Source organism: Amblyomma mixtum, chromosome 3, assembly GCF_055824585.1.
Source record: "Amblyomma mixtum isolate Tamu chromosome 3, ASM5582458v1, whole genome shotgun sequence".
NCBI classification, from domain to species: Eukaryota; Metazoa; Arthropoda; class Arachnida; order Ixodida; family Ixodidae; genus Amblyomma; species Amblyomma mixtum.
In genome coordinates, this window is record NC_143014.1 from 389,800,815 (window position 1) to 389,828,352 (window position 27,538).

Genomic DNA, 27,538 nt, shown 5'->3' on the forward strand with positions numbered 1-27,538 from the left:
AAAGAGCAACTACCATGATCGAGATATTCCTTGACTCTTCCGGAAGCCGCAGGAATAGTTTTGGTTTTGATTTAGGCTTTGTTTGGTTTGGTTTATTGGGTTTAACGTCCCAAAGCGACTGAGGCTATGAGAGACGCCGTAGTGGAGGGCTCCGGAAATTTCGACCACCTGGGGTTCTTTAACGTGCACTGACATTGTACAGTACACGGGCCTCTAGAATTTCTCCTCCAAAGAAATTCTAGCCGCCGCGGCCGGGATCGAACCCGCGTCTTTCGGGTCAGCAGCCGAGCACCGTAACCGCTGAGCCACCGCGGCGGCGATTTAGGCTTTGTATGCTCTTTTTCAGGGCTTCTTTTCTTATGTTCAGTGTACTAGTCACTGGGTCGGAAAGGGATATACCTCAGGAGATAAGTACGTAACAGCTGTATCTTACTTGTAGTCACGTATGGCGCAGAAACGTGGAGGCTAACAAAGAGAGCTTAGGTTAAGTTATGGGCAGCGCAGCGAGTTACGGAAAGAAAAATGGTAGGTGTAACATTAAGAGACAGGAAGAGGGCTGAGTGGGTCAGGGATCAAGCATAGGTTAATTAGTAGTAGTAAATGACCTTTATTCGATCGTAATTTACAGGCCGAGCATGTCGACCGCCTGGGCGACCATAAGTCGCTGTTCTTCCTCCCCTTTAGCGCCAAGCCAGTCGAGCCAGGTGGTGATGGATACAGAACGTGGGGGGTAGGAACCCAACTGCTGAGCATCCGGCAAATAGAAGAGGCAATGGGCCAGGCCTGCATAGATACAGGGGCAGTTAGGACAGGAAGGGTCCGATCGATAGCGACAGAGAAAGAGGCGGGACGGGGTGATGACTGCATTCATATGGATGTGCCGAAGAAGGCGAGCCTCCAGCACCGTGAGTGATGGATGAGGGGTAGGGTCCTAGCCAAAATCCTAGTCAAAATCAAGAGAAAGAAATGGGAATGGGAAGAAATTAAAGCACTTTGAGGACATGAAAACGCGCGCCACACATGCTACCCGGCGACTTTTTTATGATGCAGAGACGAGACGGATGCTACAACAGCGTCTCCGCACTGCATCAGGCCAGCTGCCGCCACAGTGCGGCTTCCTCGTTACTTTTGACTAAGACGGTGCTGTGAAATGAGAGACAGCTTTAAAGCCAAATTAGATTGACATTATAGAAATAGAAACACATGAACAAACTGTCACCTCTACTAATGAGGTAATAAAAAAAAATTTAGGGGGACACTTGATTATCACTATCTGTGACAGTGAGACGGCATAGCACTTCCACGAGACTGTTACTGTACTGCCAATGTACCAGGCGATCCATAAATGCAATGCGCACATACGGGCGTCCTCTCCGCTTGTGGGGATTTTGCACACATCGCGACAGCCCTGCTTTTAGTTTCATGCCAGCCAAGAGGTTGGCACGTCCACACACGGCCGAGCGCTGCTGCCGACTGCCGCCTCGCCTGCCGCGAGCCACCGCTAATCACGTGGTGCGTGACGTCACGTGCCTCTTATTCAGTGGGAATAAAGTGACGGAAGGCAGTGACATTTTTTTTTGACCGACGAGGCTTCCACTGCTATCGCAATAAACTTAAAGCTAGGTTGAAGAAAAAAAAACGTATAAATAGCACGACACCTGCCAAAATTAGTTGCTGTGCGCGGGCACCCAGACGTTACAGCGCATTCGTTTGCTGAACGGAGCGCCAGTTGAGAGCATTTCTTTTTTGTTCCAAGTGTTGTTGAGCCGTGGTAACTTATGCTTTCATTCCAGTTACGACTTGGCTCTGTATTACCCCTATAATCCATAAACCATCTTTTTTAAAATACGACAGGTAGCACTGACTCTCGAAATAAGGCTTGGGTATTTAACACTTATCAATCTTGCTGACCCCATATCCCTCGCATATGTTCCTGCGGAGAACGAATGTGTGCTGTGTTTTCTTACTCCGGCTAAAACTGAACAATTAAAGTGAAATTTTACCACAGGACCAACAGCCAGAGATGGGGAGCAGTCTGAACTGGCAGACGCCCCCTTCAAGAGCACATGTTTCGCGCGTGCGGAAAGAGCGCGTACAAACTGCGCATTTCAAACTGTGGTCGCACATCGAACACGCACTGCATGGTGTGCACACGAGTGCGAAATGTGCCTTCAATATTTCAATATGCTGTGCATTTTTGTTCCCTGAGACTGCGACCACAAATTTGACACCTTGTCTGTCCTGACTGCGCAGGCACGGAGATGTGCTTCCTGGAACGGAAGGCAGGTTTCTGCGCGAATAAGCAGACAGTGTTCTACTACGACAAGGAGCAACGCAGCTGCCTAAACTTCACCTTCACCGGTTGTGGAGCCAACGAGAATCACTTCCTTACTCGCCAAGAATGCGTTGACAGATGCGAGAAGCCACTGGAACAAGCTCGAGGTAAGAACGACGTCAACAAATGTCGCACCTCATCGAACCCGCTGGCAGAGCATGCTCAAGAAAAGAACCACACCATTGACTGGGAGAACGCCACAATATTAGATACCATGAAACCCACATCGTCACGACTGCTTTTAGAATCTTTTTATATACAGACCACGGATCATGTCATTAACAGGACGAAGGGTAATCTCCCGGATAACTACGCCCACTCACTGCGTTGTCAAGTGCGCATATAAGAAGCGGCCCATTCCGTCCATCATTCATTGTGAACAAGGGACCTGTACGGGTCCCGAAACGTCAAACTAAGTTTTTTTTTTATAAACCATCTTTTGGCGAGTGTACGTTTTATTTCACCACTAAGCTCGAGGTAGGCGCAAGAAATGGCCTGTAGGGGCCGCTCGATTATGTGTGGGCAGCGCCTCCTCTAGGCCCTGCCATATATAGGCCCTCTCCTCTCCTCCTTTCTTACTCTCCCCCATGGGCTAGCCTTCGCGCCTGATCTTGGCCTGTTTCGCGGCTGTGGGGGAGAGAATTGCCTTGGTGGCGCTCTACGACGGAACGCAGATGAATTGAAGCAGCTGCAAGTGGCCGCAAGATTCAGAGATCAGAGCAAGCATCCGCTGCTTGATTCGATGGATGGATGGATGGATGGATGGATGGATGGATTGTATGTATGTATGTATGTATGTATGTATGTATGTATGTATGTATGTATGTATGTATGTATGTATGTATGTATGTATGTATGTATTGTGGGGATCCATGTTGCCCCTCGCCCGCCGGATGCACCCTTCTCTCTCTCTTGTGGCCTTCCGCGGCTGTTCCCCTGCCCTCCCCCTCCCTCGGTGTGGCAGCGGAGGAAGCGGAGGGGAGGCGCCCGCGTCTGCGCGTCATCACGTGGGCAGCCCTCCTTTCCCGCCCCTCTAGGTTTCGTCGTCCACGCGGGCCGCGCGCGGGATGACAGAAGAGAGTTGAGAGCGAGACGCCGGAGAGCGGAGCGTACACAACACATCGACGGCCCAGGTGACCCGAACTGTTCTCCTGTGTCTGTTCTCCTGTGCCTGTTGCCTGCCGTTGCTGCTTGCGCGCCACCGAGGGAGGCCGTCAGAATTTGGGAGATCCCAATAAACAGTTTTGCCTGCGGGCCATTCCTCGGTGGTGTTGTTCTTCGCGGCCACAGCTGTGGTCTAGCTAGCGGAGTGGGGTTGGCCCTGAGTGCAGGGTCAAAACCGCGCTAGAAAACCGCGCTAGTATGTATGTATGTATGTATGTCAGTGGCGGTCCTAAGGGGGGCGGAGTGGGTGGTCGCCTCCCCCCCCCCTCAAAAGCCTTTGCACATTTTCCCGAAAGTCCGTTTTCGGGCTCTCATAGGGCGAGATGTGATTTTTGACGTAGTAATGGAACGCTTTTTTTCTGTGATGCGTCAAGCAGTCCACTACTTTGTACGTTCGCCATGTGAGCCGCGGCCTTATTTCACACAATTCTACGCTGTACAGGATTATTTATTTATTTATTTCAGTACCTCAAAGACCACAAACAAGGGGCATTACATGAGGGGTGGGTTTTACAGGAATACCAACAAAAAAAGAACATACTGTACAATGCCAACATAAAGGTTCAAAATACAAATGAAACAGGCAAACGGCTCAGAAAATCAAAATCCAAAACGCTCAAATGCTTTTGAATACAAAAGAAAAAACAAGACAAGAATAAAAGGGGCAAAAGCGGGGAACGTTGGGTGAGAATTGAATAACAGATTAGAGAACAGTAAAAACCACTTAATAAAACAAAGTGCAATAGGTCAACGTTAGAGGGGAAAGGTACACGAAAACCTAAAATGTGTCTAAAGTTTTAACCTTATCTTTGAATGCAAGTGTGTCTTCTATTATTACAGCGGCATTGGGAAGGCTGGTCCAATCTCTCGCTGTGCGGATGAATGAAGACTGCCTAAATGTTTGTGTTTTTGGGCGAGGGTATGATACCTGTTGACTGTTCTTGTGACGAGCTGAAAACAGGGAGTGTTTTGTGACGTAGGTGCTTAACGGAAATGAATGGTAGAAACGATGAAAGAGGGGTGAACTGGCTAGTTTTCTACGGTGCTTTAAAGGTGCTCTGAACAGGAATCTGAACTCGTCTTTTTGCTGCGGGAACTCGATCTACACGTTCCGAGCATTCTTAGAAACTTCCACTTATTGCCCTGTGCGGCCGATTTCTCTAATTAAATCGAATTAACTTCCGGCTTCCGCCTTTATTTTTCGATTTCGCCCCGTACGGTGGGCGGAGTCGACCAACGCGTGGAGTGCCTTTCAGCCTGCTCCGTGGAGTCTTTGCTTTCGCTTTATTTTAGTTTTTAGGTTTCCGTGAATAAATAGTTTCATTCGCAGCCGCAAAATAAGCCCGCAGAAATAAAAATACGCACTGACTATTTGCTATTACGGATTACTACGTATTACTCCGCCGATTGCAGAGCGGCAAGTCTCCACGGAGCTGGCTGAAAGGCACTTTCACGCGTTGGTCGACTCCGCCCACCGTACGGGGAGAATTAAAAAAAAAAAGGCGGGAGCCGGACTTTTAATTCGATTTAACTAGGGAAATCGGCCACAAAGGGCAATAAATCGAAGTTTTAAGAATGCTCGGAACGTGTGGATTGAGTTCCCGCGGCAAAAAGACGAGTTCAGATTCCTCTTCACTGAACCTTTAATAATGCAAGATGGATCGGTTCTTAAGATCGGTTGCACTTGTGTAGGATGAATAATGGCATGAACAAATCTAATGGCGTGATTTTGATAGTTTCTATGCTCTTAGAAAGGTATTCCTCATGTGGGTTCGAAATGACGGATGCATACTGTAATTTTTGGCGCATTAATGTGGTGTAGGCTAGTAATTTTACATGTGCTGGGTCAAGCTGCATTGAGCGTTGATGATAGCCAAGGGATCGGCTGGATGCTGCAGTGATGTGATTGATGAGCGTTGACCACCTGAGATCGCCAGACAGGTGTAATCCAAGATATTTGCATGCTTTAGTTGCATGTAAATGAGAACCGCAGATAAATTAGCTATGTGGCACTAAGGTGGAGCGTGTACGGAAAAGCGAGACCTTACACTTTATTTAAAGACATTTCTCATTTTTCACACCAATTTCCTACTGATATAGTAAGTCACGTTGTAAGCTAATACTGTCTTACAGCAGTATTAGTTATACAACAGGTTGGTAGTTATACGAGTGCAATTCGTACGTGACTGTCGAGGTATCCTGGACCTGCCGTGCCCTCACATTTACTTTTTGCGCTTCATGACTGACACTATCATTCAATTTGAAATTTTGTGATATAAATATACCTGTTTTGTTTGTATGTTTTATGGGGGTTTAATGTCCCAAAGCGACTCAAGCTATGAGGGACGCCGTAACGAAGGGTTCCGGCAATTTCGACCACCTGGGGTTCCTTAACGTGCACTGAATCGCATAGTACGCTGGCCGCTAGAATTTTTCCTCGGTCGAAATTCGACCGCTGCGTAAATATATATGAATTATGTAAGTTAATAGTTACGTGAGCAATATTTATATATAAATCGTGAATAGATATGAATTACACATGAATATTGTTCATGTAACCGTTAGTATGCAAAGCATGAGTTACGGTATAACATCGTATGTATGTATGTATGTATGTATGTATGTATGTATGTATGTATGTATGTATGTATGTATGGTTTATGGGGTTTAACGTCCCAAAGCGACTAAGGCTATGAGAGACGCCGTAGTGGAGGGCTCCGGAAATTTCGACCACCTGGGGTTCTTTAACGTGCACTGACATCACACAGTACACGGGCCTCGAATTTCTCCTCCAAAGAAATTTTACCGCCGCGGCCGGGATCGAACCCGCGTCTTTCGGGCCAGCAGCCGAGCACCATAGCCACTGAGCCACCGCGGCGGCCGTATGTATGTATGTATGTATGTATGTATGCATGTATGCATGCATGCATGTATGTATGCATGTATGCATGCATGCATGTATGTATGCATGTATGCATGTATGTATGTATGTATGTATGTATGTATGTATGTATGTATGTATGTATGTATGTATGTATGTATGTATGTATGTATGTATGTATGTATGTATGTATGTATGTATGTATGTATGTATGTATGTATGTATGTATGTATGTACGTACGTACGTACGTACGTACGTACGTATGTATGTATGTATGTATGTATGTATGTATGTATGTACGTACGTACGTATGTATGTACGTACGTACGTATGTATGTATGTATGTATGTTAGGAGCGTACCCATTAAAACGGGATGGCTGCAAGCGCCACCATGCTCGGTATCATTTCCTTTCATTTCTCTAAACCGATCTGTCGAAACTGAGTGTTATCTATAAATTCGTCATTTTTCTTTAAAAACAGATTCCATTGACTTTTACGTTTGATCAATTTCTAATCTAGCCGCCGCGGTGGCTCAGTGGTTATGAAACTTGACTACTGACCCGAAAGACGCAAGTTCTATCCCTGCCGCGGGGGTCGAATTTTGATGGAGGAGAAATTCTAGATGCCCGTGTACTGTGCGATGCCAGTGCGTGTTAAAGAACCCCAGGCGGTCTAAATTTCCAGAGCAATTCACTACGGGGTTCCTCATAGTTATGTTGGGAAGTTCAACCCACATAAACCAAACCAATTTTTAATGTGGAACTTGTATACTTACGTCACCTCCCTGCTTCGGAGCCACCAATCTTCTGATCGCTTTTTGCTGACGTACACCGCACAGTCATTCACGTTACCTTTGTTATCTCTAAACTCTAGGCCCACAGGGAGAGTGTCTGTGCCTGCATCGACGTGTGGGGAGATTCCGCCATGTTCTAGTAGTAGTAGTAGTAGTAGTAAAAGACTTTTAATCAACCATAATTTACAGGCCGAGCATTTCGACCGCCTGGGCGACCAGAAGCCGCTGTTCTTCTTCCCCTTCAGCGCCAAGCCAGTCGAGCCAGGTGGTGATGGATAGAGAGGGTGGGGGGAAGGAACCCGACTGCTGAGCAGCCGGGCAATAGAATAGGCAATGGGCCAGGTCCGCATAGATACAGGGGCAGTTGGGACAGGAAGGGTCCGATCGATAGCGATAGAGGAAGAGGCGGGACGGGGTGATAACTGCATTCATCTGAATGTGCCGAAGAAGGCGAGACTCCGGCACCGTGAGTGATGGATGAGGGGGAGGGTAAAGGCGTTTGTCGAGGCGGAGCTCAAGGTAGACCTCTTTTATGGTGCGGCGAAGGGTGAGTCTCCCACCGTCCTCCGAGGGCTTGGGCCAGGGGATCAATGGTGCCCGGAAAAGTGTGTCGCGGGCGAGCTGATGGGCCAGCTCATTGCCGTCAATCCCTGAATGCCCAGGGACCCAGCGGAGGAAAACGATGGAAGGCTGCAGTGCGGAGACCGCTCGTTCGACCTCCTGTTGGAGAGAAGGGGTCAGGGTGCGTTTCTGTATGTGGTGTATAGCGGCTTGTGAGTCCGAATAGACTGTGTACTCTTGGAGAGAGGGAAGGAGGGAAAATGACTGGAGGGCATGCGCAATGGCGAGGACCTCGAGGGACAATGCGTCTGGAGGGTGTAGATACGGCCCGCTGGTGTGGGTTTCAGGAGCAGGGTGGTGTGGATGGTACAGGGCGTAGCCGCAGGAACCTCGAGGAGCCACGAAGGAGGCATCCGTGTAAGCTACACCCTGGGTATCAAAGAGAGGGGAATGGTGCTGTGCGGCCGCATGACGACGTCCGGCGTGCAGGACGGGGGACATGTTGGTCGGGAGGGGAAGGATACGAAGATTGGGGGCGGGGGTGGGAATAGGAGAGGTAAACGGGGAGATTGGAATGGGCGAGATACCCGCTTGAGTCAATAACCACTGACCCTGACGGGTAAGGGAAAGCCGGGCAAGCTGCGAGTCACGATGGAGACTGAGAAGAGAACGAAGAGGATGGAAGAGGCCTGTGGCAAAGAGCTTAGTGGTAGAGGTAGTGATAGGAAGGTTGAGAGCTGCCTTGTAGAGGCCCACAAGAGCAGTCTCGAGAGCGTTAAGTTGAGTCTGAGTGAAGGAAGCGTAGGGTGCAAAGTACAAGACCTTGTTGAGGGCCAGCGCGTGGGCAACTCGGCACGCGTGAGCCTCGTGGAGACCTGAGCGTCGAGTGACCACGCGCCGCAGGAGGTGAGTTACAGAGTGGCAGGTGGTGACAGCGCGGTGAAGGGATTGCACATTCTTAGCCGCATGCAAAGGGAAGCCAAGAACTTTGCACTGTGTGACGACAGGAATGGGAGAGCCAGAAAGGTGGAGAGAGACGAAGTGGTTGTGTGAGCGCTGGTAGGAGGAATGGCTGAGAAGGAGAAGCTCGGATTTCTCAGGAGCAGGAGAGAGGCCAGCGGTGGTGAGAAAGGAGTCGATGAGATCTAGGCCACGTTGCAGGGTGTCCTGTACGTGACCGGGAGATCCAGATGAACACCAGAGAGTGATGTCATCGGCGTAAAATATATGATGCAGGTCGGGAATTTCAGCTAGCTGGGAGGCGAGAGGGGCCATAGCAAGATTGAAAAGGGTAGGAGAGAGAACCGCACCTTGAGGAGTGCCTCGGGTGAGGTTGTGGGGGTCGGACAGATAGGTGTCGACTCGAAAGCGAGCGACACGTTTAGAGAGGAATGAGCGGATATAACAGTACATGCGGGAGCCACAGTCTAGGGAGGCGAGTTGGGAAAGGATGTGGTCGTGGCAAACACCGTCGAAGGCTTTGCGAACATCGACGGTCACAAGGGCGTGAATTTGAGTGGGGGTAGGTGACAGAAACGTGTGCTGGAGAACCAGAAACATGTCCTGTGCACAGACGTGGCGTCGGAAGCCGATGAGAGAATGAGGGAAGAACTCCCTCGTCTCGAGAAAATTAGAGAGGCGAGTCAGGGCCATTCGCTCAAGGGTCTTACCAACACATGATGTCAGGGAGATTGGGCGGAGGTTAGAGAGAGAGGGAGGCTTGCCCGGCTTTGGAATCATAGAAATGAGGGAGGAGGTCCAGGAGCTGGGCAGGCAGCCGCTGTCCCATGCATCATTGTAGGTTTTAAGGAGGAATTCTTTGGCGCAGTCAGGAAGGTTGCGAAGTGTGGTGTATGTAATGGCATCCTCACCGGGAGCCGAGCGTGTAGCATTAGCAGCCAGAGCCGATTCGAGCTCCCGGAGAGTGAAGGATTGGTCCAGATCGGGGTTAGGTCCACCGCAGTACACCGGGTAGGAGGGTGCCAGAGGGGGCGGGAGATAGAGAGAGGCGAGCTGATCAAAAACATCGGAGGGAGTTCCTTGAGTAAAACACTTTCTTACCACACACCGCACATGTATCATCTTCCTTGGTAAATTTGTTCGCGCCACATGAGTTTGCATGGTTCTAGATTGCTCTAGGTGGCTAACGCCGCGTCGCGGCAGCTAATTGAATTGAGGCGTCCAAACCACTCCCATTGCGAAGCGAGCAATGCGTCTATCATCGAAAAAAATAGAGGCAGCGGCGTGGAGCGTTTTGGGCGCGCCTGCCAAAAAGAGAGAGCGAAATGTTAATTTTCAAGTAATGTGAAGCCGCACATGCACATGCAGCAGCATGTGCGCTGAGGACGAGGGCCTGCGTCCACCTATATCAGCGACCTTGACGGTGAATTCAGGCATGGCCGGGCTCCAGGGCCGCCTCCGCTCCATTTACTAGAGGGGCGGCTGCCCTCGAGTCCGGCCGTGATGCAGGAAAAGAACAGAAAGATCAGGAAAACAGGACGAACATATGGAGTGCAGGGGCGTTAGGAGGTCAACTTCCGGGGTCAGTTTAGGTAGAATCACTCGCATTTGTTCATCGATGACAGCACCCTCGCGTGAGTGTGAAGGAATAAACTGGGGCAAGAAAAACTCGCTCTGTCAAACGGCCACCGTAAAAACGGAGCTGTAGACTGCTGACGTGCGGTCATGCCCACCCAAGCATTTTCAGATATATTGTCTTCCCTTGAGCTATTCAAAGTTGAAATTCGTTGTCCGGCGATGTACGCTTGCTACAGCGAAAACAGTTCTTGAATAGGACCGTGATTACGGCTTCTTTCCACATGTACAATAGCACTCTTAAGGCTCCAGTATAAATAAATAAATAAATAAATGAATGAATGAATGAATGAATGAATGAATGAATGAATGAATGAATGAATGAATGAATGAATGAATTTGCACGTTGCTAGCCACCTTATAGCTTGATCCATTAGGCATAAATATACAGTCGCGAGTAAAAAAGAAAAGCACTATGGCGAAAATCGCACCGCGCGGCTTGCGCCGCGCCGTGCTTTGCGAACAAACCTGTCACTTTTGTTATCGGCGTGTTCGTAATCGCAGCGCCGAGCGTTGCTATCTACCGCTCCAGTCACTAGTGCAAATCATTTTTACTCCCGACCACTCCCGACTATAAGTGCGATGTACTTCTGAATGTGTCTTTCTTTCCGGGTTAGCAGAACCTGTTTAGAATTACCAACCTGACCAACACGCACGATTCGAGCGCGCCTTATCATATATATCCTCTTTGTCAAAAATCTAGCGGACACCTTTAAGGAATTACGACCAAATTATCTGACTTAAAGCTCACCTTTTCGATGATAGCTGTGACTTTTCCTTCATCCGCGTTTTTGAGCACTGTCTTTTAATTTATTAACTTTGGCGTGGGGCTGAAGGTGCGAAGCGCCCGTCTCTCTATGTCCTCCATAGTTAAATTAGCCGTTGCGAATTTAATCGACGCCCTCATAGCAGTTCTGGTTGTTTGCTCCAAAAACTCTCCTTGAAAAGTGAACTAGGTGCTGGGGAGACAAAAGCGAAGCAGACAGCATACCTCGTCGATGATCAGTGGCGTTCACTCGTTCAGAGTTGGGTCGTTCTCTAGTGCGCTGCGAGCAACGGACACTGCCAGGGGCGCTGGAACATTCGTAAATGGTAAATAACCACACCATGCCAGAAGTCACTGTGAATGGTAAGGTCCGAGACAGGTTGGACAGAGTGTACGGAGCGTCGCACATGCGTGGGTGTTCTAACTTGCAAAGGTAGTCCGAAAGACGCCGCAGCGGAGAGAGGGTGAATCCACAATGGGCCGCAGTGGGATGTCAGGTTTGGGAATTTTAGGTGGACGGTAAAAGCTTGCCGCAGAATTATTTCTACGAATGTGGTAGAGGTGGAGCCTTTTTAAAATCAGGGCGTCGATCGATTATCTCTGCAAGAGTTTTGTTGAGGTTCGTTTGAGTCCGCGCGGTGGGATCCTTGGCAAGCTTCTGGTATGCCTGGCTGCTTAGCAGGGCCAAAGCCTCGTCCTTGTAGTCGCGGCGATTCGTCACCACAGTAGAGCTGCCTTTGCCAGACGGGCGAATAACAATGGTGGTGTCGTCTCGGAGATCACAGAGAGCTTTTCTTTCTTGTGTGGGCAGGTCATTCGGAAGTTTTGAGGGTACTTTTGCGGTGACACCAATCGCTTTCAAAAGGACCGCTTCTCTAAAGTGCAGCTCCATCTGCTGGATACCGTCCACGACAGCAGCGATGACATTTGGAAGGGGGGAACAACTGACAGGTTGAGCCCGTGCCCTTCTGCGATTACTTAAGATTTATGCGGGGTTACTTCACGGGACGAGAGGTTCTTTACGATGCCGGGGCTTGAGGGGCTCGGTTGCTTATGTTAACGCTTTAGTGGGATAGAAAGTACCTTTTCTTGCGAGGTGCGGTGCTCCAGGTATCCTATTTTCCATTGGGTGCCGGCAAAGAACAGGTCCAGCTCTTTTTTTTTTGCGCAGAGGCGAGTTGCACTGCATGCGCGCTCTTAGCAAACGTTGATCTGTTTTGGACGCCAGCCGCAGGCCTCCTGGTGTGTTGACAGGACGCTTGAGGCGGAGACTCACGTCTATAAAATCATTGCCTTTGTAGGCCTTGTTGAAGTTGAGATGCGTTCGGAAAAGAGCAATGCCCCTGATGATGTTGATGTAGCGCTTTACCAGTTGAGTGGTCTCGATGCCGAAGTCCAGGCGCATATACTCAAAAGGAAACATTCGACAGAGGGCTGTCTGGTTAGGGTAGCACATTTAGTTTAGGTGATAAAGGGACAGTGATGAAATTTTGTGGCCGATGCATTTTTTAATCAGGTCTTTCGTTTAGTGACAGAGCTTGCCAGAATCCTTTCTAGCTACCCCACTCCTTACTTCCTTTGCGCCCTTCGTAAAGACATTTTCGAGATTGTCATTAATCTCGTGAACACTAAGATGATAGTCCTCCATTAAAGCGGAATATGTGTTGTCCAAAGAGTTCCCTTTAACCGCTAACACGTTTGTGTGCTTCTTTCGCACAGTTTCCTATGCTTCCTCTTAAAATCTCGGCTAATTCGAGGCCTCACCATTCTATGGTCGCTTCACCTCATTTTGCCTAGGACTTCCGCATACTGCACGGTGTCAGGGTGGGCGCACAATATGCAGTCTACGTCATTTTAAGTCGCACCGTTCGAGCTCTTCCAAGTCCACTTCCGATTCTACCGTTTGCTGAAAGAGGCATTCAGAGGTCGCAAGGTGTTTTGCTCTGCGAATTTGCGAATTCTACTATTAGCTCCCCTCTGCGGTTCTTTAAACCACTTCCATACTCCCCTACAGCCTTGTCGCCTGCTTGAGTTCTGCTCACATGCGCACTGAAGTTGCTCTCAGCACAGTGTGCTGCGTTTCTGCTGTATTCATCGATGATTCCATGTATTAATAGAGCCACCTTAGCATGATTGCATATAGGTGCGCTGACCTGCTCAACCTCAGACCTGTACCTCTTATTAAGCTTAATTACTATAGCAGCCACCCTTTCGTTAATGCTGAATAATTCGCCGATGTTGCCAGCTAAATCTGTACTGATCAGGAATCCCTCGCCTGATTCCCCCCAGTCTGTTAAGCCGCGATAGTATAGTATGCCCCGACTTTGTAACACTGTACATGACTCGCGATTCTTAAGATCACTAAACCCCATGACATCCGATTTAATATCAGCTGTTTCCTCCAACAACATTGCTTGCCTAGTTGATAACATTTTAGCGCTAGATTCAGGTTCATTTTCCAGCGGTGGGGGGCGTCCGGAGCCAGTGATTCTTAGCGCCCTCCGCTGCGTCACGGACTGACCGCGGCCTCGGTCATTTGCACCACAGCCGCTCGCGACTGAGGGCCGGGAGCTAATTGGTGCATTCATATAGGAGGTTGTAGCAAAGTGCTTCCCCATGGTGGCCGAACCCTGTTCTCGTGAAAGGGTACGCTGTGGGTTTGGGTCACCAGGTACTGGCCGCGCCTTAATCCTTTTCATTCAAGTACCTCAACACATTTTTTTTTCAATTCCGGTGGAGAATTGCGACGGCTTCGCGATTTGTTGTTGTTGCTGTTATTCGCGATTTTAACTGCGGTCATTTTGAACGCGAGGTAGATGGTCTGTCTGCATGTCAACGTTGTATTAATAATGAACTATTATTGAATAATTAGCTTTTTTCACGTCTTGTCCGTATGGTGCAGTATTGTATACAGGAATTAGATGCATTCAGCATCGTAGGCGAGCCCATTTTTATGATTTCTAAGTCTGCATTGGGGTTAGAGATATCGAACTGCATTCACGCGCGAAATGAGCCGATGTCGAAACTTGCGCTTGCGATGCGCCGGAAGTAGTACAGCGCCACTTCGCTCCGGCGGGACGCGTTCGTTGTTCCGCTGTAGGAAGCAGCGTTCCTTAGGCGACGGGCCAGCCGGCAGGCCCCTTTTGTTCCTGGGCTTTGGGCAGGCACACCCGTTTTGGGTAGCGAAGAAAGCACGCCTACATTCTTAATTATGAGAGACGCGCGCATTACTCGTAGTGTTCCCCGAAGTGCTCCCTGCTCGGCCTCGTGACACGGCAGGTTACGCACAAGCATGGTACATGTGGCTTCCGCTGCATTCCTGGTCATATTAAAGCGGAGAAGGCAGTAACAGCCGGCACTCTCGCTTGTCGCTTCATCTAGTCAGCTGTGCCGTCCATGTCTTCTTCTCGTCCGTGTCTTTATTTAGCGCAATTTCCTTGTTTAAGTATGTTTAACCTGTTCCGATGGATTCCCCCCCTGCGCTGTCACGCTGAACATTGCATCAGGCTCGTAACTTATTGCCAAAAAACACAGCAGCGTGTCTTGGAGTCGTGCCTCTGCGCTCGGAACGTCGCCTCTCTCCTTAGGTTGACGTTTTGTCTCCGGCGGCGCGGAGGGAAAAGGCGCAGGTCGGCCCGACGCCCAAGGAACGCTGCTGTGAGTTTCGGCCTTTTAAGAGCCCGCCTGTGCGTGAAGCGCGGCTATACTACTTCAGGCACATATGTGACGCGTGGGTTTCGGTGCATAATTTCTCTTTGGATATCTCGAACCATGACGTCGATTTTGAAGATTGAAAAACTGTTCCCCTACGATGATTAATACCTCCAATTACGCAGTATCTTCTTGTGGTATAAAAGAAAAAATAAGTGGTTAATTAATAATACCAACCTAATCCTCTTTTAACAACCAAACATAGTAATGTCCGCCTCACCCGAGATATCCAGAGAAATTATGCACGCATCATTTCTCTTTGGATATCTCGAACCATGACGTCGATTTTGAAGAGTTAAAAACTGTTCGCCATCGATGATGAATACCTCCAATTACGAAATATGATATTGTGGTCTAAAAGGAATATAAATAGTTAATTAATAATAGGAACCTAATCCTCTTTTAACAATGGAACATAGTAATGTCCGCCTCAGCGTATGATCCGCGAACATTGTATTCTTCACGGCATTTTAAACACTACTCTTTCAAGACTGGACAAAAAAAAAGTAAACACCTGGTAAGCTTATGCAAAAGAAATTCCTTATTTTGTGTCTTTTCCAAATATTTTCTGGTTTGTTGCGCAACCTATAAAACATCAGTTGTAAGTTGGTCAAATGTTTAGGGGAAACCCTCAGGTGGAGTAGATTTGTAATATGGGAGTATTTACTCATTGACATCCACCCGAGCGCAGCCATACGGCTACAAAGGAAAGCCAGCTTTCCTTTGTATGGGTGCGCTTGGGTGGATGTCAATGAGTAATTACTCCCGTAGTTCAGTTGGAAGTCAGCGCTCTTGTGTACGTTTCTATTCTGCGTCCTTGCCTTGGTCGCGCCGTTTTAAGAATGAGCAAGCCTTGCCCTTACATTATTGAGATGTAGAGTTTAAGGGGTGCGGTAAGTGCTCCATTACACGGCTAAGAAACAAACCCCGCTGCTTACATGTGAAGGAAGTCAACAGCCATCGAAACCGAAGAGCGTAGGGGGATGTTTATTTTTTAAATTTATAATTTTGATAAATTGGATAGCGAAAAGTTAATTGATGAGAAAGTATAAGAAAACAACATGCCACCAGTGGGATTTGAACCCACGACCTATGGACTAGGGTGGCGCCGGTGAACACTTTCAAGGTTAGTTCACGCGTAACATAAACACTCCCGAAAGTAGAAGACGGGGCAGCCGTCGCTGTAGCTCAGTAGGGCGAGCACCGGACGGGAAATTCGCAGGTCGTGGGTTCGGATTCCACCAACGGCATGTGGTTCTTTTTGTTCTAGTTTCTAGTTTCTTTCAGCGATAAAATATTTACACTATTAGTTTCCAATTGCTCAACACTAAAAATTAAAAAAAATAGAAGCATTGCCCTATGTTTCCTTGGTTTCGATGACTGTTGGCTTCCTTCATATGTATGCCATAACAAGCCCGTCATTTCCCCTTCCTTGTCCGCTCAAAAACCCGTTGCCTGGTCACTATTGTCAAATACGGTACCTGCCCGTGAGAAGGAAGCTGCTAGGTTCAGAATAGTACACACTCTACCATGGCGCCACTACTCGAGATTGGGGTGTCAGTTCAATGATAACTCATTTGAATCCTTGTGTTTCGTTCTTGACACTCTGTGGTATTACAAGAACCTTATCCCGAGCTCCGCACTACAATTCAGCTCAGCTAGACGCAAGAGACAGATGGTGGCACTTGACGTTTGAACGTCCATTCAACGCTGACCCATCTGGCATTGCGTGTTCGGTATGAGACGAATTTTTAAAAGGTGTTCTGGAAACGAATTTCAGCGGCAGCTGTAAGCTTAACCGGCTCGACCAGCAGGAACGCCATAGTGACGTACGGTTAGGCGCCCAGGGAGTGTTGAAATGGCCTGCATCTTTGGTGGTGGTCTGGCGTTCTTTTTTTTTTTCTTGGCCTCGTCGCATATTCTACGTACGAAAACAGCCTTCGTTTAAAAGCTGTGGAGGCCTAATTTTCTTCACCCTATACAGTTGAATTTTTAGAGCTGATTTGGGTAGCGAGGGTACATTTAATTAATTTATTTATTTACCGCATATCCAGAAGCACCAAAGCATTACAGCAGGAGAGTGGTTAAAATAATAATAGTAACAATAGAAACATACAAACTGACAAAACATCGATGACGTGGTGAGTATAAAACGAAGGATTCTAAAATTAAAACGCGTTATACAGGCCATCAAAATAGTACAGTGCAAGAGTGACTCTGTTGATGATATATTATTGATCAGTTGATCGAAGCAGACACCGTGAGCCGTCACTACATTCGGCGGTAAGCCGTTCCATTGAGATATTACTTTTGCAGAGACGGTGAATTTCACGTAATTTGCGGGACATTTAATTCCTCTAATTTTACTGCTTGGATCCCTTCTACTTTAAAGAGAGCGGAGTGTGTTGATGTATTTAGATTTGTCGTAGTGAACTGAGTTATCGAGTTAAATCGCGGGCATTAATTTTATTTTTATCCGTGTTTCCTTCCGCCTTTTCTCGAGAGGTTTCTTTCCAATGCTTGCTTTCATTTGTATGACATCAGCTGCTCAGTAATGTTCTTTTAAAATTGGAGAGGACACTTAAGATCCACCTTAAGCGTATGACTCGATAGCGTAGTGGGTTCATTCCCATATATTTAGACGGTCATTCTGTATTTTGCATTCATAGATCCCTGGGAGTCCTCATACCCCTCTTGGCGCAGTGGTGCCGCGGTTAAGCGATGCGCCACTGCCCTGCGATGGCAGGTGCTCCCAGCGGTGGGGCTTGTGCTGCCAAGGTTCCTCTTCCTGAGCGACCAATCATTGCTTTAACTGGAACCTGCCTCGGTGGGCAGTTTGCTCACTATTCGGTGGACTAGTTGTGATGGCGCCGCAACGTCACGTCACCTGGGCGGCCCACCTGCCTCCTAGGCTGCTCTATGGGGACCACCTGCCACAGCCATGCCCGTGATATTTCGGTCACAACGCTAACGCCGACAGCGCCGACACCAGATTTTCTCGAGAACGGAGCCTCTAACGCTATGGCGTTAATATCACTCTCGCCGCACGATTCAGTGTACCTTCGATGTTATCGATGAGGTATCTTTGATGGGGGTCCTACAAGCTGGGGCGCTATGCTGGAAGGCCCGAGTTTGCTCAAACTCGGAATCTTCCCGAGCTCTGGCGACGCCCCCAGAAGAGTGAACTAATGGTAGCAAGACAAAATCCCACCCTCGTCACGCCTCAAACTTCATTGGGTTATCTGGATATATTCCGTGCTTTATCATCACATCGGTGCCACCTCATGGGCTTCTTGGGCGGTCTACAAAGAACGGGTCACGTGAGCCAACCGCCGGTGCACTTTTCATTTGTGTGTCGCTCCACCAAGTGCACTGCGTGTGCAATTAGACAAACGAGGTTTTTTGAATTTTATAATGCACTTAATACACCTTTATAAGCATTTTATAGTGTACAAGATTTGGAATTAAAGCGCTTTGGAGTGATTTATGCATTATTAAATTTTGCTTTGTACCGCGAGGGAACGCTACCAACGCCCGTCATCAGCTGACCGCCAATGGCGACGAGGTACATGTGGAACGCTGTGAAGGCTACGGAAGTAGTCCGCAACAAAAAAATAAAGAGAGGTGTATCACTCCGCGCTGTTCTGTGGCCGTGTGGTCTAACGCGTCGCTCCGGAGAGTCGACAGGCAATGGGAGCGCGTGGGCTCAAATCCCGCATGGTGAAACTTTTTATCTTACATTGTTTTTTTCACCGCAAGTTGAATTTCGCGTGACTTGAATGAGAAAACTCGTTTTGTTCAGAATCGCATGAATATTATGCCGTGTTCTGAAATGAACTGCATGCATCTGTTCGTTTCATGCATACCGCGTTAATGTGAGCTGTCCGAAATTCGTTGTCAATGAGCTCGCACCGGCTTTTGGTCAGCAGTGGCGGTTATCTTCCTGATTCTGGAGCATTGTGACTATACTTTTTAGATGCAAGTGAGAGGTTTGTGCGAAAGATGGCATTCATTCGTCGGATTTAATTAATTACCACAGTGGTGAGTGCTCTGCAGTGGCCCGATTAACAAGTGGCCATCTGCAACTTTCGATTTCGCCGTTGCCGAGGAGCCCACTTTTTTTTGTGGGCCTGTCTTAAGGCACCTGGCATGTTATGAATTCTTCTGTGGAACCGGTTAGCGGCTGATCCAGTCTTCGCCAAAAGAGTCTGGGACCGACTTTGGCACTCTGCTGTAGAGTAGCCCAAAGGACTTGGCGAGAACAATTATTTTTTACTGATTGCAATGTTTAATGCATAATGTGCCTTCCTCGTGAAATAGTTGGCCTTCACCATGTCAGGGCTGGACTTCGAAGGGGCCTTTACGCCAATGTAGGTCCCGTGGACGCATCCCACGACGTCTGTGATGCCGCCGCGCAGAAGGAAACGCTCCTCAAGATACGCCCGCTCGGCCGCAGTCGTGGGCAAAGCGAGCCACCGCTTCTGCACAGCCGCGTCAATAAGCGCGTCGGAGACGTCCCTCACACAGCGGCTCTCAGTGCTTTATTGGCGTCCAATAAAGCGGTCTGCGCCGACGCTCCACTGGAAGCTCCCGGTCGCGAACAACCGGAGGGCGCAGAGGACTTGCTCTTCGACCGAAAGCGAATGAAGCCCGGTACGCACTCTCCGCAGGCGTGGGTCGTCGCCTAACTATTTACACAACCATCGTACCGATTTTTTGGAGAGGCGAAAATGTCGCTGAAATTCGTCGTCGGCCATGGCAGTAAACGGGTCCAGCCAGCCGTACTGACATTTGCCGTCAGAGGAAGCGATTACCCAGGCCCCAGGCTGTTGCTGCAGCCGCCATGACAGTCCCGAGATGAATTCGGGGCACTTCACCGTTCACGAGTTTAGCTCCGAGTTCACCTGTCAATCAAAACCATTGGTCACGCCCCCGGCGTGCCGTACATAAATTATAGGCGTACGCGCTATCGGTGGGCCACTCCCAACATCTATCTTCAGTAATTTAAAATCTATCTTCAGTAATTCTTCCGAACTGACCACAAAAATTAATCATGAAGGCATTGAATTAAAAGGTTCTGATCTAGCAGATGCCTTTAATGACTACTTTCTTTCCTTTGCTGACACATCAAGCGGCGACGTAAATCTTTCCTATATGAGTGCCAGAAATAGTGAAACAATATTTTTAACACCGGTTACAGTAAATGAAGTAATTACAGAATTTTTAGCGCTTAATAATAGTAAAGCTACAGATGCGTCAGGTTTTCAGATACAGCCCATAAAATTTACTATCGACATTCTTGCACCTTCCCTCGCCCATATCTTCAACCTATCCTTAGTTTCCGGTGTTTTTCCGCGTCTTATGCAAAGGGCAAAAGTCACAGTAGTGTATAAAAAAGGAAACAAAAATGAAATGGGCAACTATCGCCCGATATCAATCTTACCTGTGTTTTCCAAAGGCCTCGAAAAAGTTATTCTTAAACGGCTATCCTCCTTCACTGAAAGATGTAACATTATCACTACCGCTCAATATGGGTTTCGTAAAAATAGATCGACTGAGTTAGCTCTCCTTGCTCAGAAAGAATTCATACTAAAACATTTTGAATCCAAAAACATGGTACTTGGTTTATTTTTAGATTTTTCAAAGGCGTTTGACCTTGTTAATCACTCTGTGCTGCTTAAAAAATTAGACCACTACGGTATTAGAGGCATAGCCCATATGCTGATTTCCTCATACTTGCGACATAGATATCAGTTTGTTAGTATTGCCGGTGAATGCTCCCAGTTGAAAGCGGTAGCTTCTGGCGTTCCGCAAGGGAGCATTTTGGGTCCGTTTCTTTTTGTTCTTTATATTAATGATATTGTTCGCATCGATAGCACTGCTAAGTACATAATTTATGCAGATGACACTAGTCTGTTTTTTTCGGGTACTTCAACGGCTGATCTCGCAAATCGAGCTAATAAAACCTTAAAAGAAATAAATACTTGGACTGCTGATAATCACTTAAGAATTAACGTTAGTAAAACGGCAGCCGTCATGTTCCACCCACGTCACAAACACTTTGAACTTCCTCTAATTGAATTAAACAATACCAGAATAGAATTTGTGCAGTCTGTGAAAACTCTGGGCGTTTACTTTGCAGCAGATATGTCGTGGAATGACCATATTAATTACGTCGTTCAGAAACTTTCCAGAACAGTTGGTATCATGCGCCGCCATTGCTTTAATTTTCCTACGTCAGTCAACATGTTACTTTATCACTCTTTGTTCTCTTCCATAGCCAGCTACGGATGTATGGTGTGGGCAACAACAACAGCTGAAAATATTAACAAACTCACTGTCTTACAAAAACGTATTATACGCATTGCATGTAAAGTGCCGTATTTCTTCCACACTGCGAGCCTTTTCCACCGACACAACGTTATTCCAATGAAATCCATGTATAACTATAGGCTGTGCTATAAATATAAACTCGCCATAATTAAAAATGATGACTTCTTACTTACACTTGCTAGGTTAGAGCAAAGCAGAACTGTGTATGATACCCGCGCAGCAGAGCCTTGGAATGTTAAGAAATGCCGTACAAACTATGGCAAACAAATGTTGCAGTATACCTTACCGACACTTCTGAACCAGTTGTACTGCCACAAGAATCTTGATGTCTCCAATATTTCTCTGAAAGAATTGCCCCAAATATTCGTGTAGTTCTTTTTTTTCTTGCTATTACCATTTTGAGTGCACCTGTCAGTTCTGCTGTCCTTTATTTTCTCCTCCCTGTGTTTGCCTTTATAGTCTCTTTGACCTAATATAGTTCTTTTTTCTTTTACAAGCAGAATGTACTGCTTACTGAACGTACATGTGTCATTCTATGTACAGAACATACGAGTTTTTTCTTACTATTTGTTTGATGTCCTATTCCGCCGCCGTCAATGCTGCACTGTAAGAGGAAGCCAGGACCTCTCAAGCTGTCTATACAGCTTTTTCCCTGGCTGTCCTCGCAACACCTAGTTGCGGAAATAAACCTTCAAACCAAACATCCCTGCCGGCTACAGGTATGCTGCGCGGCTGTGCTGATTGCTGACAGACATCGACGATGTTGACCATCGAAATATAACAGGCAAAACGGACGTCATCGCTGATAAATCTAAGCAGCTCTGCGAAGGACACGCAACGTGGCGAAAGCTGCCGGTTTTTTCGCTCGCATACCAAGATTGCACAACACTATAGCCTGTTGCAACCACGTAGGACACAGCACAACGCTGAAGGCGCGTCACACCTGCTTGCAAGGCGTCAAACACGGAGCACGACGACGAACCGGTGCTTGGAGCACGTCCTACTCCAACAACATCGCATCACAGGTGTTTGGCTTGGCCGTCCTTTCATCGGTGATAAAGCTCAGGATCAATGTGTCAAACACATCTGGGATCGACAAAGACCCAGTGCAATAAAGTGTTTGTAATTTCCAGCACGCAAGCACTGCGTACTTCACAACCGTAACACCTTTCTCTGTTATAAGTCCGATTCCATTATTACAAACAGGATCCCTCACCTGCCCGAATGATATTAATGCGATGTCCCGGCGGTATACAACGGCGATCGACGTTAGTGACCAAACCAGTCCGCAAAACCTTGAAGTGCGCGACGTTAACAAATACTACGCAGATACGCGCGCCACCCCCTTCACAGCTTTTAGTCAGCGTCTGATGACATAGGATGAGTTGTGTCGCTGGGTAGCACGCTCTTCGCATCCGCAGTGCACTAAAGAGGCGTCAGACACAACAGGCATACGTAATGAATCATTGAATACAGCCAAACAGCAATTTTTTTTCTCACACCGCATCACAGCCGCTCGCACCACCAATTTCTACCGCTGAGATTCGCCAAGAGCGTACTAAAAGCAATGGTTGGTCATAGCGGGGTGCGGCAGCGGCCGTAGCAGGGGAGTGCTCCGCCTGAGGTCACTGCAGAGAGCAGCAGTGACGCGGGGGTGCAGTGAAGTTCAGTTTTTTGCTTTTGTTTATTATGCAAGCCAGAAGATGCATGACTGTTATATTTTGATATACGACACAATAAAATATATTATCGCAATGGCCGAAAAATAAGACAGATTCAGCGTGTAGTAGTTTCCCAGTCTTTCCAGTCGAAGGCAGCGCTGCCGGCGGCGTGTCAGCGCAGGGGTTCTCTCGTTTTCGACACGGTGGGTTGCCGCTCTAGTTCGTATGCAAGCCACGCTGCAAGCAATGGCCTCACTATCGCCTCTAGCGGCAGAAAGTGTCAAATCTTTGTTAATTTCCTAAAGCTATGCTTTTCAACAACGCTTCATTGGATTCAGATTTTAAAATACATTTGGAAATGAGCAAAATGTTCATAATGTTATCTGTTGCCTTTTAACGTATTCATGAGAAGAGAAAGGGTTGATACAAGAGTGCACCTAGTGCGCACTGTTCGTCTTCGGAAATGGAGAGACAGATAGAGCCTGAAAGAGAAGACACGCCTTATGCACGCATTTGACGCGCCCGAAAAGGCGTGTCAAACAGCTAGCGGCGAGTGTGCAGATAAATAGCAGAGAAGTCACGATTTCGCGATTGCTGATATGGCGCTGGTAACTTCAGGTAGCGCTGCGGCCTGGTATTGCGCAGTGTATTGTGTTTGAAGTGTGAAAGAGGCACGCAGGGTGCGCTTGTATCGCCTTTACGTGGCTTTATCTCTACATTTTATTGTCCGCTGCCTGCGCACGTTCCGCGCTATCTTCGTTCACTGACTGCCGTCATCGCAAACTCGGATGAAACTCGGGCGAGCGCCAAACTCGGGCCTTCCGGCATAGCGCCCCTGGACGCGTATTTTAACTGCGGTGTAAGTATTGATCGCTACACCGCCATTGCCAGTATTTGAGCAGCGCTACGAAGATTCCGTATGACGAGTCTAAGCGTACTGGCAGCTGTTTTTATGGTGTTTTGTCTTGCTGATTAAAAGAATGATCTGAAAAAAGCCCCCCCAAATATTTCACTTCGGGCACTCTTCGGAGTACTTCATTACGAACTGAGTATACTTCGCATTCAGTCTGCGCTTTGCTTTGCTAAATGCGACGAGGTAACTTTTACCTGTGTTTGCAAAGGTGTGTAAAGGTCATATACGTGCAAACGACACATGTTTTCATACCGCGGTAAGAGAGGACGTACCATGTCCGCCGCTATGGTTAAATGTGGCGTTGGTGAACACCCCGAAGGTTAGGCTACGCGCAGTAGAAACACACTGGAAAGAAGAAGGGGAGACAGCCGCCACCGTAGCTCAGTTTGTATACCACATGCGGAGGTCGTTTATTGGGATCTCAGCGGCGCCATGGGGCTGCCTTTCCCACTAATTTACCTTAATTATCTTTGATGTAAAAAACAGTTGCGATAATAATTTCCCACTTCAATCAACAACACAGTGAGAAACATTACCCATTGGTTTGCTGAGTTTCAATGACTGTTAGCCACTTTTATGGGTATTGCTCGAATGACTGATGGTGAGCGGGTCATGCATTGTCTGAAATGCGAGCAAGGAAAGTTGCGACCACATCACAGTCTTAACTTTCTGAGACCGAGATCAGACAACACGTGAAACTTTCAAGGTGAATAACATCGTGCAGATCAAATGCTCATTCGCGAGCGTCCCTTCCGTATCGTTTCTTCATTAAGAGCTGATATTGTTGACGGCTAAAAGGGTAGGGCGACGTCGGATTAATGTGACTGGAAGTATTGTGGCTATCTGTGTTGCATGAAGTTATTGTCAGTTTAGCACCATGTGTCTTTCTCTCTGTCCGTGTCCTCTAGCTCTGCTTTGAAACTGAGCATCACAAGAAAACCAAACAGCAGTGCAGTTTAGCTGCGAAGATCACCTCTGAAAATCTACTCCCTGCCGGCAGAACTCTAGCTTCAGAAGTGACTGAAAATTTCTTTCTGGATCAGACAGATTATTTTGCACAAAACAGCGGTCGAAATTAATGATCGTGCAGGGTAAAGGCGTTGTGAGTGATATTATGGTGCGCAGCCGATCCACCTAAAAGCGTTCTCTGAACACAACAGCTTTCACTAGATAAGAGGAGCCCTTTTTTGCAGGAAAGTTCCCCCCACTTAATTCATACTCAGTAGAAGCACGTTAAGAGTACGCGCAGGTGCTCTCCTCTAGCACTGCGTTCCGAGAAAGTAGCACTGAGCAACTGAAAATTAATTTCCACGCTAGCATCCCATGGTCGCAAAATATCGTTGGATTGCTGGAATTAAGCGATCTTCTCAGCACAATCGTAGTAGTCCAGACGCTGGGTGGAACATTTTTCTAAATGCAAAGCGCTAGTGGCAGCCGTCGTGCACTGCATCAGCGTCAGCAATAATCATGTGCCAGCGGCTTGCGTTAGGTGTTGCTTGTATTGTCCTTAAAAAGCCTGCTCTAACCTTCCACACTGAGATAGCTCGCTTCCTTTCACTCAGACGAAAGAGAAGTAGCAGCAGGTATTCGTTCTTACCGCTACTCTTTCTTTCTTTCTTTAGGATAAAGTGAGATGGGGCTTTACCTGAGTCACACCATTGCCTCCTCACTTTCAACAAAAACACTCCCAGAGCTGCCGCATGTGGCGCCATGCAACGTGGGTAAAATATCCATGCGCCATCCGTGTTTCTCGTCTTCATTAGATTTTTTGCCTGACAAGCATTTTTCGATTGGGCTGCTTGCGTGTTCGGCACTATGGCGTCCCAATATTGGTCTTCAGTAGAATACTATGTATCATATTGCGAGTGCAGAATTCAAAGACAGTTAAAATTGTGGTTCCTTTCCCTAGTGCTGCATAAATCACGAAGTCCGGCTTCGGGGAACAGCGCGAGCGCCATCGATTTTCGATCTGCATGAGCGGTGCGCTGAATTTTCAGCGCGTACACGACTCCTTAACACGTGCGCACGTGGCCGTTCCGCTGCACCCGCGGCCGTTCCAGCTCATCCGAGTCCAAGGACACACTCCGGCCGGCGAAGCTGTCTATACGGTGTCTCTGTACCCTCGTAGCCTCTTCCCTGCGTCACCATCACGCGGGGGCGAGTAGTCCAGTTCCATTACCCGCTTTCCATCGCCCGGACAGAAAGTTCGCCTCCGTTGCCACCTGCAGCTTCCTTCAATATGAAAGGGAACAACCAGCTAGCACAAAAATACGTCTTGGTTATTTGTTTATGAAGATTGAAAATTCTTTTCAAATTATATACGGCAAGAGGAAAACTAGTTAGAAAACAGGAAAAAGGGTGCTTGTCACGCATAACTAATCAGTAATCATTGAAGGAACGCTCAAGCTTTGTTCCGTTTGATATTTGAGGACCTCTATAGCCTAGCTTTGACAGTGCTTCGCCTCCGCAGTGATACTCTCTGGCTTGTCCCTCGTAGTGCTGGCTGTGCTCCTCTTCACGCACCTGCCACGCTCAGTCGTGTTCACGTGGTGAGCGAGGCAAGCGTGAGTGCGAAACGCTCGCCGTTACGCAATTTCCGCGCCCGCAACGACCTTCTCCTCTTCGAGCGGAGCAGCGCCATCCATCGGCGTGGCGTGAAACTGTGTTAACGGCTGCACGCGTGTGTGCGCGGCCGATGCCTCCCATAAACAGCTCCTACTGTAAAAAGTTAGCGCATGGACGACCACACGTTTCTGATGCTGGTTTGAATCGCAACGTATTTTCTTCATGCGCCTGTAGTGTCTTTATCAGAAAGACGACGCCTTTTCTCGTGTTCGCGCCAGGGCACCTCCGGCAGGGGCTCTCTAAGGATAGCAGCGAAGAGTTCGTACAATTCATGCAGCTCGTAAGTAGGGTTCTGTAAACAGCTGCAGACTACATGGTGAGAAGAGTCAGCTGATAGTGCGCACTGAGCAGTTGAAGCAGAGGTTGGCGCAGTTTGCGAAACTGATGGACGTCTTGTGACCTCCCCGTTTATGTGCCCTAATGCAGCTCCACCTGTGGAATCCGAATCAGTCTATTGTCCCCAGCGTGCAGCATGCGGTCTTGCCTGCCCTCACTGCTGCCAGCGCCGAGAGGAAGACAGCTGCATTGTGTGCAATTGCCTCGCGTCCGAGACAGGTGAGTCCATGTTGCCGACTGAGCCTGCGCTTTGTGCGCAAGCGATAAATGGTGTCTTAAGTAAGTTTAACCACGGTTTTAAAAGGGCCGTGCCATAGACAAGTGAAACTGAAAGTATGCTGTTTGTAGCGCACAAAAAGTGTTTTCTGTATTGTGTCTATCTTAATCAGGTGAAGTATTAACTTTCATAGCTCTACATTTAAGGCAAAATTTTCAGGCAGAAACTTGTTTCGCATTCAAGAATATCATTTTGCCTTCTTTTAGGGATTAATTTTGGAGCACTTCAAACTAAGACCGTGACACGCTAGTTAAGACTTACCAAGTCGCGGACGAAATTCCGCAACCGCTTATCCACCGTTCCTGCTGGCATTCTGAGACAGTAAGCGAAACCAAAGAATACACGTTGCTGCCAAACGACCTCTGGCGGCCAACACGAACAGCTTTCCCTTTGCATCTCAACTGCGCGTAAGGGCGCCTCGAATGAAAGGTGAAAGCATGGCACGAACTGACTTGTTACTACCTCAGTCTACTTTCTGGGCTGGCGGGCGAGATGGCGTTTTGGTGTCACTCTTAACGTGAAATCAAATCGAGGTTTAATTGCAAAAAAAAAAAAAAATTGTCTCGAACCTAAAAAAGGTGCATA

The 27,538-nt window shown here is 47.8% G+C and overlaps 1 protein-coding gene across 8 annotated transcripts in view; it reads left to right on the forward strand.

Annotated features, from left to right (window-relative positions):
- The window catches only part of LOC149357153 (papilin-like), a 179,077-nt gene that overhangs the window by 76,657 nt on the left and 74,882 nt on the right, over window positions 1-27,538 (forward strand). For 6 of the 8 annotated variants that reach the window (XM_089584449.1, XM_089584453.1, XM_089584451.1 and 3 more), the window contains exons 7-8: window positions 2,254-2,442; window positions 26,767-26,895. In XM_089584449.1, coding sequence (XP_089440575.1) covers window positions 2,254-2,442; window positions 26,767-26,895 — 318 coding nt within the window. The remainder of the gene's footprint in view (window positions 1-2,253; window positions 2,443-26,766; window positions 26,896-27,538) is intronic. The other 2 variants (XM_089584456.1, XM_089584454.1) reach the window with 2 other exon arrangements.